This window comes from Oncorhynchus kisutch, linkage group LG1 (assembly GCF_002021735.2).
Source record: "Oncorhynchus kisutch isolate 150728-3 linkage group LG1, Okis_V2, whole genome shotgun sequence".
NCBI lineage: Eukaryota > Metazoa > Chordata > Actinopteri > Salmoniformes > Salmonidae > Oncorhynchus > Oncorhynchus kisutch.
The window spans coordinates 16,320,823-16,334,647 of NC_034174.2; the positions used below are offsets into that span (position 1 = coordinate 16,320,823).

The 13,825-nt window shown below is 43.3% G+C and overlaps 2 protein-coding genes across 2 annotated transcripts; both read right to left on the reverse strand.

The window, feature by feature from the left end:
• Positions 1-985: 985 nt before the first annotated feature.
• Positions 986-4,387, reverse strand: hyal1 (hyaluronidase 1). The gene is made up of 4 exons (XM_020493671.2): positions 3,910-4,387; positions 2,751-3,670; positions 2,533-2,622; positions 986-2,447 (listed from the first exon to the last, which is right to left on the reverse strand). The coding sequence occupies exons 1-4, from the start codon at positions 3,911-3,913 to the stop codon at positions 2,127-2,129; spliced, it is 1,335 nt and encodes a 444-aa protein (XP_020349260.1). The 5' UTR covers positions 3,914-4,387; the 3' UTR covers positions 986-2,126.
• Positions 4,388-5,797: 1,410 nt separating this feature from the next.
• Positions 5,798-10,033, reverse strand: LOC109898618 (hyaluronidase-2-like). The gene is made up of 4 exons (XM_020493657.2): positions 9,717-10,033; positions 8,217-9,199; positions 7,205-7,294; positions 5,798-6,936 (listed from the first exon to the last, which is right to left on the reverse strand). The coding sequence occupies exons 2-4, from the start codon at positions 9,153-9,155 to the stop codon at positions 6,538-6,540; spliced, it is 1,428 nt and encodes a 475-aa protein (XP_020349246.1). The 5' UTR covers positions 9,156-9,199; positions 9,717-10,033; the 3' UTR covers positions 5,798-6,537.
• Positions 10,034-13,825: the final 3,792 nt, after the last annotated feature.

Sequence of the window (13,825 nt, forward strand, 5' to 3'; positions counted from 1 at the left end):
TTGTGTTTCTAGCAGGAGCCAGATAACGCTCACAGTGGCCTCTCATTATAGCGGATCTACCTGAAGGCTACAGGTCAGCTCTATTCAGTATTGGAGTATGGGAAAAGGAGAAAATATAACAGCTACAGTTGCATTCAAATTGTTATTATGACTGTTGTAACATTAAGTTGTTCTCATCTTTTTACTTATCATTGCGTAATTACACAATGTCATGTGTAATTCAAGTCAGTGCAGGCCAAAACCACAGTTTTGATGATTCTAAAAGGCTCCTATATATTCCTAGTTTCCATATATGGGAATAATAGTGTGTGGAAACAGCAGCCTTTGGATATCTTTCTCATTTCCCCCCCAATCCAATCTGCTGTGATAAAGAGGGAAGTGGGATAGAGCAAGCCCATCCTCCAGGGAGAAAGCCAAATTACAGCCAACCACACCACATTGAAACAGCAGCTATCAGAAGAGAGAGGGTCTTACATGCTGCGTGAAAATCAATCAAGGGCATCAGGGTCACCACATGTTCCTAAGAAGACACCGAGACAGTGTCTGTCAGTGTCTGTTAGTTCAATACTGTGTATTAACACTCATATTTTGAGCTCTTCAAAACTGAGGCATGAAATTATCCATACATTTTTGTGGGCCAATTATCTTTTGCAAAGAGCCACTTAATCCACTCTGAGCTGTGGTGACCAGTAGTAGCTACATATAAAGCCTTGGGTAAGCTCTTGTTTCAGTTAAATTATTACATACCACCACCTGGTGGTCACAGACCTGCAGTAGGAAACCCAGGGAATCCTGTCAGAGCTCAGCATGCTGCTCCTCTGCTAACAGCTCACACACAAGTATAGAAATAACCATGTTCTTTCTAAATCAGAGTGTGGGTACAAGGCATCCATAATAGGTCCACTGTGGTGTGAGGTTGGGATATCACATGCAGCTGTGCTGAAATGGTTGAAGCCCACTTCCTATTGTGATTTTAGTACAGATATGCCAGTGAAATCATTTATTGAATGTAAAATTCAAAAACATTTCAGTTGAAGTATCTGGTAGACAATACATTCACCCATACAGTATCAATCATGAGTACATTACATCACATTTCTAATGAGTCACATATACGCAACACAGGATTCTAGTCAATTTCTGAGTACATTTTTGGTGCTCAAGAATCACTTTGCCATTAGCTAACAGCTGAAACTGTCAAGCACCACTCCAGTTGGTGTGGATCTCCTTAGCTCTAATAGCTTTAAAAACTTAAAGTCCCGAAATGAAGCATTATTTTAAAGCTAGAATCCTTAGTTGCTACATCCATTGTTGGACTTATGAATGATATTTACCCATTGATTCTTGAAGAATATAACTTGTAAATGCATCGTGAGCTTAGCTCAACTCGCATACCCCATCAGAACGCAAAATATGTTGTTTTACTCCAATGTTGGTAAACAGTGTAAACACTGTATAGCATCAAAACATGGTTAAAACTATCATTTAGATTTTATGGATGGTCAGTCCTTGCATCCATAGCTCTGTCTATAAATGTGAGAATGGTTACACTTCTAAAAGGCCCATCCCTCAGCTTAATACCGAAACAGAGGCGGAATAACCCCTTTGTTATTGTTTCAACTAAGGATTCAAGCTTAACCAATGATTTTCTGTGACATGTTTGAAACCAATAGGAATAATCCCAGGTCATAAACTGTCATTTAACAAGATTACATTTCTACTTTTGTAAAATGTCTGGAAACTATTTTCTAAACAGACATGTGCTTAAATGTCAACTATGGTTTATTCCTAGCTTTCTCAGTGATCTACAAATAAACTGTTCATAATATCATATCACTTCATCCCTCACTAGTAAACTCATCCAACTGGTAACATGTAACCCACCTATCTGGAGTGGTCAGAGGCAGATTGGTGTTGAGCAGGGGGAGTCTGAATGAGGGTCACGAATGCAACAATGCTGGTTACAATTGTTATACTTCTATACCTTATTGGCTCAGGACTGGGTATAATGTGTCCCATAAGAGTGAGTACAGTAATCAGAGTGGGCTAACGTAATGTAATGTAGCGTAACGTAATGTAATGTAAGCGATGCTCCTTTAAACACAAGGGGATTGTCTCGATCAGAACTACAGGGGCTTGGAGCAGTGTTTACCTCCCCAGCCAGGATAGCATTGGCACTGGAAGTGGGTCTGTATGTACACAGCCTCACGTGGCTTCAGTTGGCCCAGCACCCTGTAGCGTTGCCCTCCCTCTGGCCTCTTCTCAGGCACCACAGTCCAGGCACTGGGGTCCAGGTGGAGGTAGGCACGGGAGACTTTGTCTCTCCTCTGGCATCGGCCCTGAGAGGAGCACACCGTCCTGCTACACAGAGTAGCTGCTGTGGTCACATTCACCAAGTAACGGCCCAGGGTTTCATCCAGGTAGTCTTTGATTGCCTCACAATTCGCCTGGAAAACAGGAAATCACAAATAATCATTATTTGTGTGTGTTTGCATATGCAGGGAATGGACCAAATTCTAAATTGTAATGTACCTTAGATTTGGAGTAGGCATCGTCTCCCCACAGTACGATCCCTGCAGATCCTAAAGCAGCACTCTCTCCAATCGTGTGGACCAGGACCTCCTAACAAAGTAGCAATCAGGGGTCAGCATGTATCACGTACCATAACAGTCTTAGACTCATACTATTGCACTGATAGACAATAGGGATTGGCAGTACATAACAGCATACTGAACTATGGGGGCACCTGCCTGAGAGAGGAACTCCAGAGAGTAAGTGTAGACAATGCGGGCGTACGGAAACACAGGGGGGACCATGGGGGTCACCTGCGCGCCCACCCTCATGGCTTCCATGACACGGTGGTGTGTGTAGAGGAGGATGCCGTTGCCAAGACCACGCATCCCAATATCCAGGTAGATATCTGGGTAGAGGGCAGAGGAGACGTTCCACAGCCAGAACAGATCATCATTCCTCTTCAACTCTATCTGAGGACACTCCCCTGTGTAGTTATATGTTGTGTTTTTGTAGTAGTTATAGCAGGAGGGGAAGCCATAAAAGCCCCACATCCCCTTGGGCCTCTCCTGCTCCCCCAACCTTAGGGTGCCCTCCATGAACGCCCGTGCTGCATCCTCAAACTCCTTGCGGGCCACCACCTCCACCTGAGCAGGGCTCCAGTCTGGGTGCTTGGCCCTCACTAGGGCCCTGGACCCCTCCCAGTAAACCTTCATGCCTTCCCAGTTGCGCTCCCAAAGTGGCCTCCAGCTCTCCCAGTCCACCACAGCCAGCCCATGGAAGTCTCTGTCAGGCATGTAGGTCCGGAGGTCCTCAGAGGTAGCCCTCAGGTGCTCCAGCAGGCTGGCATTCTGTGGCACCCCGCCGTTAACTGCCTCTCCTTGGTTGTATCTTGGGTACAGACCCAGTTTAGTATTGTAGAAGATGGTGATGTTGTCACCCATGAAGCTCTGGTTCTGATTGCTCACTATGTTGAACACTCCCAGGTCCAGATCCACCCCATAGCGGCTCTTACACTGGGCTGTAGGGGCATTCCACACAGTGAGGAAGGGCAGCTGGGACAGTGTGGGGAGTGCTCCTGCTTCATGCTCACTGCTAAGAACAATACTGGCCACATTCACACAAAGAATCAGCGCCCCAGGGAAAATGCACTTTATACCTGCAGAGAGAAAACACAACTTTTATACCATATTTTGCCAAATTGAAATAAAAGCAGTGTGCCTGAGTGACACAGTCAGTACATACTGATTCAAGTTCTCCAGTCGACTATTTTACTGTGAGGAAGTAAGTCACATGACTTTGAGTGTGCTAAGGGAATCTAATGAAAATATGCACTGCATAAACATTACTTAGCTAAGTCAAAATCACACAATAACCGCTCCTTATTAGTCTACTTACCCATATCATCGGTTTCGTGGGCAAATAGTTGGTTTATACAAGTCAACTGACTATAGAGAAAAGTGTACGCTATCGCATGAGCTGCTGATAGCCAACTTCTCTTTTCAAAGTAAGAAAGAGGAAGGAAAACGGTCTGGAGAAAAAAGTAGGTGCGCTGGATTTAGGTCGTCCGCTATGCCTGGGGTTCGGACTTTGTTCTTTTTATTGCACAAAGTGCAAATTCGGATCACCATTTGCGCCACGCGAACTAAATGCAGTGCATCTTGAAAAACCAGATTTTCCAAGCAGCAATCAAAAGAGGACGAGGCAGAACGTTTTCTCATACAGTCGACATTCGTTAAAGATACATGAACAAATGTATTTCGCTCTGAATCACCTTTGTGAATCGAATTGCGAGTTTGAAATATCAAGCCAATGTATGCTTAGTTTACTGTAGCACAGTGGTTTTCAACCTGTGGTCCGCGAGGGTGCTGCAGGTGGTTTGCGAAATTGTTTAGATTCATTTTTTTATATCTATTTTTTCTTCCAGACATAATAACAGTTGGGAGTATTAGTGGTATTATAAGCAATTTCACGATGCAAATGGTTTATAATTATTATTATTATTATTATTATAAACAATTATAATTATAAACAATTATAATTATTATAGTTTATAATATTATAATATTTGACCGCCAAAATATTTTACGTTTAGCCAATTCTGCGACTCCACCAATGGTGTTCCTCAAGAGCTTTTTACAGTGATTTGGTGGTCCCGGAACAAGGACAGGTTGGGAACCACTATAGCCCATTCATCTCAAGGAAAATAGTGTATTATATAAATGATTAGAAAGTATTAGAAAGTATTGCTCTCAGAATGGGCCTACAGAATGCTTTCTTTAATATTTTAGTATTTTTATTTAACCTTTATTTAACTAGGCAAGAACAAATTCGTATTTACAATGATGGCCTATCCCGGCCAAACCCGGACGACGCTGGACCAATTGTGTGCCGCCCTATGGGACTCCAAATCACAGCTGGATGTGATGCAGGCTGGATTCGAACCAGTGCCTTAGACCGCTGCACCACTCGGGATAATTCATTAATGAATTAGATAATTAAAATAAACAGGCTCTGTGCATTAACATTTTAACAGACCTGGCTATCTGCAATGTGTCTAAACACACAGGCCTATAAAACTTTAGGATCTCTTGCTGAAGACTTCAAAGGAACCAAAATAATTTTGGCTAGAGGAAACCTATAATTATGGTAGAGGAGGACTGTTAAATCAAATATGGTGTTGTGGCCTAGGCTACAGTAAGGCAATGCTTCAGACAAAGTTTTATTTGACCCCAAAATCAGGAGGGTAGCCTATTACCCACTCATTTGGATGTCAAAACCCCAAAACTGTTTTTTAAAAGATATATAGATCAGTGGAGAATTGCCCTCAGAATTCTATAAACATGCAGGGTCTTTCCATAATGTCAGGTCATGTGTCAGCTTCCTGGAAACGTCTATTGCTGAAATGAACATTTGGCTGGCAGCACCAGACAATTATAGGGGGGAAGGGGTTGTGCCAGACAAATCCAATCTCAAAAGTAGCCTGTATTTAAGGTCTAGGCCAGGGGTATCCAACTCTTACCCTACGAGGTCCGGAGCCTGCTGGTTTTCTGTTCTGCCTGATAATTAATTGCACACACCTGGTGTCCCAGGTCTAAATCAGTCCCTGATTAGAGAGTAACAATGAAAAAAATGCAGTGGAACTGGTATCGAGGTCCAGAGTTGAGTTTGAAGGGTCTAGGCCTATAGCCCATATGTGTACATTGTGATTTTTGGATCCACCAGAAACAAAGCAGAGAGAGGCACTGATAGACCAGTGACCAGCAAGAGTGATGCATCTGCAAGATTTGTATTGGATGTTGTTAAGGCTTTGATTTATTTTGAAAGATTGAAACACAGTACACAGTAAAATAGATGCACAATTCTGGAGAGAAAATAGTAGTCTTGTTTTTGTCATAACATTTGTCATTAAATAACAAAAGCTTTTTTCTTGTGTGAAAATACATTCATATAAATATGAACTTTTACCTAAAGATAAAAATGTCAAAGGTCAGGCACTAAGTACTATTTTGTGCTATTAAAAAAATCAAGTGCATCTGTCCCATTTTGGCACACACACATAACACAAACCTGTACATACATCATAAGCTGAAAACTACCACACAAAAACAAACTGGGATCATGAGAAAATTACAACTTAAAAGGGGAGGGGTTGTAGAAAGGAAAGGGGAGGAGGGTGGGAAGAATAGGCAGGCATGAGAGAGATATATATTCTTGGGACTGAGAAAGAGCGAGAGAGCAATGTAAACAAAGTCATTTCCAGCGAGCCCTCCAATGTATCAAGAAAATCAAAACACACAAACAACCATAACTCTACGTACGTGTTCCACAGTGTTCCACCATCTAATCATAGATTCACCAACCTTACAGCATCCTGGGCCCCAGTGAATACATTTGCATTTGTCCCAGTGTATGTATATAATGTTTGTGCATTTTGTGGAAGTGTGTAGATAATGTCATGTGTACACCAATACACATTAAATCATTTTAAATGTAGCTGTATGAACTATGTATGTATGCAATCAGTCAGAGCAGGAGTGTGAGGAGTAGCAGGAGCAGACAGTGAACCCATGTCCCCATGACTGAAGGTGCGATACCTCTCTGTTGTAGGGGGTCTCTCTGGCCACAACCCTCTCCCTGGTAGCCACTATAGCACTGGCACTGAAACTCTCTCTGAAAGCCCATTATCTCGTCTTCCCCAAGCTGACCTAGAGTTTGAACCTTGAATTTGCCATTTTCCAGGCTGACTATGTTGTGGGTGAGGGGGCTGAGGTGCAGGTAGGCGTCAGTGTCAGGGTGTCTGCGCAGGCAGCGTCCTTGGGAACCGCACAGTCTCTGGCTGCACAGCTCTGCTGCCGTGGAGACATTGAGCAGGTACCGGCCCAGCGGACCCTGTAGGTACTCATTCAGACTGAAGCAACTGGTCTGGAGAGAGAAAAACACACACAGAGTTGAAAGATTGATGTTGTTCCTGCGTCTCCCCAATTTAAATCAAGCTTACAGTCCACTACAAACCATTTCACATCATAATAACAAAAAGCATAGGAAGAGGGGCTGCTACAAAAACACAACTCATAATCAGCTGATCATCAAGTGTGTGACATGATTGACTATGATATTGTGACAAGCAGTCAGAGGTCCTGTGATTTGGTCATTCAGTGATTCGTAGCGATGTCATTGTGTGGACACTTGCCTTGCTGCCTGCATAAGCATGGTCTCCCCAGAGGATGATGCCTGCAGCCCCAAGAGCCACACTCTCCCCGATGGTGGAGACCAGGTCCGTCTGCAGAGAGATGAAATCATTACAAATCTTGACTATAGGAGTACAGATTTGTCACAAAAAGCACACAGTCATCACAAATCAGCCAGTGGAAATAGAACCAGAATTAACCACATGCACTTGAGAGGGGGCGAGAGGTAACTGGACCCTATAGACCTTGTGTATGACCACCTCTTATCTGCTCATGCCCCCTAAGGAAATGCACTATGGAGTGTTAGCGAGTAACATGTCCAACACCCATCCTGCTCACACACATACAAAAGAGTGGTAGTATTGGAATGACTGCTGATAGGGTTGCAGCCACAGATAAGGACAGAGAGAAATCTGTCTGTGAATCAGGGTCAATCAAACCAGCACACACAGACACACCACACAAAAGAGCAGTTAGAAATCACACCCATTGATGAAATAGATTTTAAAGAGGGAGTATTCAGAAAAAATATGAAACAGTTTCAAACTAAAACTCATTGAATCCTCAAAACATTAACTGAATCGGAACCATCATTCAAATCTATTTTAGGATAGGATTAGGGTAGGTTTATAGGCTGTAGATATTGGTTAACAGAAATTATTCTTCCAACTCCTTGACCACTTTCTCACTGAATTGAGCTGGAATATGATATGCAGGATGGATTTCCTGTCCAATGGTATACAGTCTGATCAAAAGGTCTAGGTAGGTGGCCTGGGGTGGCCTATCTGTCTAAGCCACTGCCTCTGGAGGACATGTATGATGTTCTGCAGCCAGCATGGATTTGAATCTGTTCCCGTGCTCTTTCAGCAACCTCTCTCTCATACCTTTCACCTCCATCTGTCTCAACCCAAAAAACATACAAAGACTTTAAAAACAACGATATTATTTAAAGGTCTAGGTAGGATAAGTGCTCCTAGTTAGTACTATGTGACTGTCAGTGAAACGGCCCCTCACCTCTGTCAGCAGGTCCAATACGTTGGCGTAGGTGGGCCGGGCATACACAAAGACAGGACGTGCCAGCCCGTCTCCCCGTGATGCCAGACGCATCCCCTCCTTCACCCGGTTCCGGACAAACTGGCGCCCAGAGGGCGAAGAGCGTAGCACTGTGCTCATGTATACGGAAGGGAAGAGGGCTGTACTCTCAGTCCACAGCCATTTGAGCATTTCATTCCGGGCCACCTCCACGTCAGGGCAGCGGCCTGTGTAGTTCTCCAGAGTGATCCTGTAGTCGTGGTTATAGCAGTCTGGGAACAGGTAGAACCCCCACAGCTGGTTGGGCCGCAGGCTCTTGGCCAGCCTCAGGGTCTCCAGCATAAATTTCCGGGCCGACATCTCAAACTCCTGCTGGGCCACCTTAGCCACACGCTCTGCGGTCCAAGCTAGGTTCTTCTCAGCCACCAGCTGGCGTGACTGTCTGCGGTACACATCCTTGAAGTCCCAGTTGCGGATCCACAGTGGTCTCCATTCCTCCCAGTCAATAACTGCCAGTCCTTTGGCCCCTGGTTCACGTATGTAATACTGAATGCCCTCCGGCATCTTCTCCAGATGCTGAGTGAGACTGGCAATCTGCGGGAGCCCACCGTTCATAGCTGTACCATCAGGCTCATCATAGTAGGGGTACAACCCTAAGCGGTCCTTGTAAAATATGGTGAGGTTCTGGCGGACAAAGCCCTCGTTGGGCGACGCCACAATCTGGAACTGCTCCAGCTGAAAATGGATACCGTGCCGCGGGCCGCAGTCCTCCGTCGGAGCATTCCAGGCCAGGACCAGAGGCTTTTGGGGATACAGTGGCCATCTTGTGGGCTTCAGTTCCTCAGCACAGAAGCAGCAGTCCCATAGAAGAGTCACCAACAACAATACTTTCCAATCAGGCAGTACAGTCCAGTACAACATGACTTTTGTGGGGAATTAATATCTTTTCACTCTGCTCTCCTGTCCTGTAAAGATAAATTACATTAACTTATTTTAAATGTAAATTGAAGTGAACATCACAAATTATATTTGGGATTTCTAATCAATAGATTCAGATTTGCTACCAACTGTAATTACTTGGGTACCTCCATGACCATAAAAGTTTAAATAGAGGGCTGACTTTCCCCACAGGTTCAAGACATACACTGGGTTTATGAACGAAGAGGATAATATGGTGTGAACAGTTCAGCTGGTTTAATTCATTGTATTCCGCGTGAAAGCCTCTATGAATAATGCATTAAGATCAAGCCGCCTACTGTATATGACAAGCCTAGAAACAATACCACTTTTCATTAAGATATATATTTAATATTTAGTGAAAGTTCTAGGTTACTGAAAGTAATCCGTTTGTTGGGAAACAGTATTTAGCAGCAGTGGACTTGAAAAAGCAGTAGACGCTTGTCTCGGGAAACACACCCTTACATTTTTGCTTTTACCCATGAGGAAGTTTTAATTAGTGGAAAAGAAAATAGAAAAACATACTTTACAGAAACGAGGAAGCATTCCCAAAAGATGGAGTCCTGCTATATTCCAAGCCACGTTTGTCTTTCCTCAAGATAAGTTGGAGAAAAGTGAATGAAACAAACTTTAAGTGATCCCTGCAATAATAGGTAAAAACACTGGTACTTCATTTATGTCACTGGCGTGTATTATTACTGTACTTTACAACTTGAAACGACAGTGAGTGTACCGTAAACCTTGTACTGTTGTCAATTCAGTTGCACGAAACGCCTACCCTAGACTAGCGGGAGACTGGACCACTTCAGGATGTTCCATTCAGCATGAAAAGGGGGGAGTGGCGAACTAAACCGTACAATTATGATATTTGTACTGTAGGCGTGTCAAGTGGTTCTTAATATATTGTATGACACCAACATAATTGAACGAACCTAGGTTTAATATCTTATATTTATATTTCTTTCCAGTTAATATTTCTTTCCAGTTTTTAATTGAAAATAGTTCCTTTAATTTGTCAGTTGAACACTTCAGAATGAGTCAGTCCAAAACGTTTCCAATTTGGTCATTGAAAACAGATGCAATACACATGACCAAAAGTACGTGGACACCTGCTCGTCGAACATCTCATTCCAAAATCATGTGCATTAATATGGAGTTGGTCCCCCCCTTTGCTGCTATAACAGCCTCCACTCTTCTGGGAAGGTTTTCCACTCGATGTTGGAACAATGCTGCAGGGACTTGCTTCCATTCAGCCACAAGAGCATTAGAGAGGTCTGGCTCGCAGTCTGCGTTACAGTTCATCCCAAAGGTGTTTGATGGGGTTGATGTCAGGGCTCAGGCCAGTCAAGTTCTTCCACACCGATCTTTACAATCCATTTCTGTATGGACTTTGTTTGTTTTATGTGCACGGGCATCGTCATGCTGAAACAGGAAAGGGCCTTTCTCAAACAGTTGCCACAAAGTTGGAAGCACAGAATCGTCTAGAATGTCATTGTATGCTGTAGCATTAAGATTTTCCTTCACTGGAACTTAAAGAGCCTGAACCATGAAAAACACCCCCAGACCATTATTCCTCCTCCACCAAACTTTACAGTTGGCACTATGCATTGGTAGCGTTTTCCTGGCATCCACCAAACCCAGATTCGTCCTTCAGACTGCCAGATGGTGAAGCGTGATTTATCACTCCAGTGAATGTGTTTCCACTGCTCCAGAGTCCAATGGAGGCGAGCTTTACACCACTCCAGCCGACACTTGGCATTGCGCATGGTGATCTTAGGCTTGTGTGAGGCTGCTATGCCATGGTAACCCATTTCATGAAGCTCCCAACTGACAGTTGTGATTTATCACTCCAGTGAATGTGTTTCCACTGCTCCAGGGTCCAATGGAGGCGAGCTTTACACCACTCCAGCCGACACTTGGCATTGTGCATGGTGATCTTAGGCTTGTGTGAGGCTGCTATGCCATGGTAACCCGTTTCATGAAGCTCCCAACTGACAGTTTGTGTGCAAACATTGCTTCCAGAGGCAATTTGGAACTCAGGGGAGAGTGTTACAACCAAAGACAGACGATTTTTACGCATTACGCGCTTCAGCACTCGGCATCCCCGTTCTGTGAGATTGTGGCCTACGACTTCGCAACTGACCTGTTGTTGCGTCTACGCGTTTCCACATCACAATAACAGCACTTACAGTTGACCCAGGCAGCTCAAGCAGGGAAGAAATTTGATTAACGGACTTGTTGGAAGGGTGTCATCCTATGACAGTACCATGTTGAAAGTCACTGAGCCATTTTACTGCCAATATTTACCTATGAATATTGCATGGCTGTGTGCTCGATTTTACACACCTGTCAGCAACAGGTGTGGCTGAAATAGCCAAATCAACTAATTTGAAGGGATGTCCACATAATTTTGTATATATAGTGTATATTGTTGCATTATCTAGATTTAATAGCTGTTGACAGCATAGAATAGGGGTCCCAATTACATTCAGTCATGGGCCGGTTTTCCCTTGAAAGGATTGTCGGGGGGTTGAACATGGTTATAAATCATTTGTACTGCAAATTAACCACAAGAATCCCAAACAGACTATTTGACCAAACATAATTACTCCAAACCTTGTTTACATTGGGATACGATCACATATGCCTCACTTTTTATGCGTGGGAATACTTCGTAACAGATGTCCTAAGTAAAAACCACTTTGAGTCGATTTCCTCGTGATTTTACAGTATTTAATATCCAACAACAAAAATCACCTGCGGCCCGCCTATTGAGGAAGCCTGGCGTAGACCCTCCCAACATACTGAGAATGCCATGCCTATAGTTTGAGTTCTCAGTTTAATACATTTTAGTCATTTAACAGACTCTCTCATCCAGTGACTTACGACAGTGAGTGCATCCATTTTTGTACTGGTCCCCCATGGGAATCGAAGCCACAACCCTGGCATTGCAAAAGCCACACTCTACCAATTGAGCCACACAGGACCATTTGAGTTCATATAGTTTTTGGCCAAACAGTTAAATGACAAGCCTACAATTGCAACCAATGTTTTAAACATGTTCATTGCATATTCATAAACTATCTATACACTTATAATTGACAGTTTAAACCCCATAATAAATAATTGTAAGTAGGCTACACCATAATATAAAGTGTTACAGAATAACCTATAGTTCATGTAAGCAAGCATGGTATATCTCTAGGACTAGTAGCATTTAAACTCTGTCTGGACACAGACATCTGGCATGCAGATGTTCCGCTTGAGGCAGATGAGATGGCCATTGGCAGTGGCTCAAATGAACCAACCAAGTACCACATGCTGTCATGTTGCCAAGATCATGGAAAGATTTAGAGCAGGCTGGGGTTGAAAGCTTTTAAATGAATAGTTAGAAGCAAAGTCCAACAAAACATATGCCTAAAGGGTGCATGTAACGTGGAGGATCTGAGAGCACATGATAGACAAAAAACCCTGGAAGTGAGGTGAGGCCTCATCCTGTGGGGGGTCACTCAGTTGATGCTGTTCCGCTGTTTGTTCTCCAAGCTCTGCTGACTCACCTGCTAGTATGCGTGTGAATGAGACAAAGAGAGAGTGAGGGACAAGAAGGGATGGGCAGTTTCCCTCCATCCTGCGTGCTTCCCTTTGACCCTTGACTCCTGGACATTACATCATCAGCCTTCAGGCACCTCCAGGAAGTGATAACAATGTGGGGAACTGGAAACACACTCTGTCACCTTCAAGCACTTTAAAAATCAGAGGGACCATAGGACTGTATAATAGCCTGGAACTCACACAGGTTACATTTTGAACTTTGTAGATCATGTGGGAAATGGCTTTATAAAATTCATTTTTATCTTTGAGAAGTATGAAAATATATTTTTACACCAACAACCCATGAATTCACATACTTTACATAAACTGCCTATGGCATTTGAAAGTATGCCAGGTTGAGGTCTCCCTTGGGAAAGTGGTCTTCTGAACTCCATTGGACTTTCTGATTAAATAAAATGTCATGATGCAACTGAAATGTACATATTTACACCCTCACACACCTTTTTCCATCACACCATGTAAATTGCTTACAGTATGCTATTTGGATGTATTACTCTTCTTGCTAAATCCATCAGTATGGCTAAAACACGCTTTAGGAATTTATGATCATAAACAAGCCTCACCCATTCGAGAGTAACCCATCTCAGAGGAAGTTGCTCTGCAGAACATCAAAGGAAGGAATGAAGGAGGAATTACATCAGTCTGACCCCTGGCCCTGAAATACACCCAACCACATTCCATACAATGACAGGGGCCAGAGATGGCCATTATGCCCATAGCCAGCCGTATGCTACAAGAGAGCAAACACTGAAACAGACAATATGTCATGATCATGAACCATTAGATACTGTACAAATTATCATTAGAATATTTTCCCCCAAACCTTCAATATGTATATAAAGTACTTCACTTTATCATAAACAACTAGGCACATGTCATGTCATAATCATCTTAAATTATTCAAAGTCAATTGGCATAAATGATGACTGACCCAAAAACGTTACAGAATCAAACCTGAGACGCACCTGTACAAGAGCACTGCCCCCTGGTGCCTAAACTGAAATACAGCAGAGAGAAAAAAA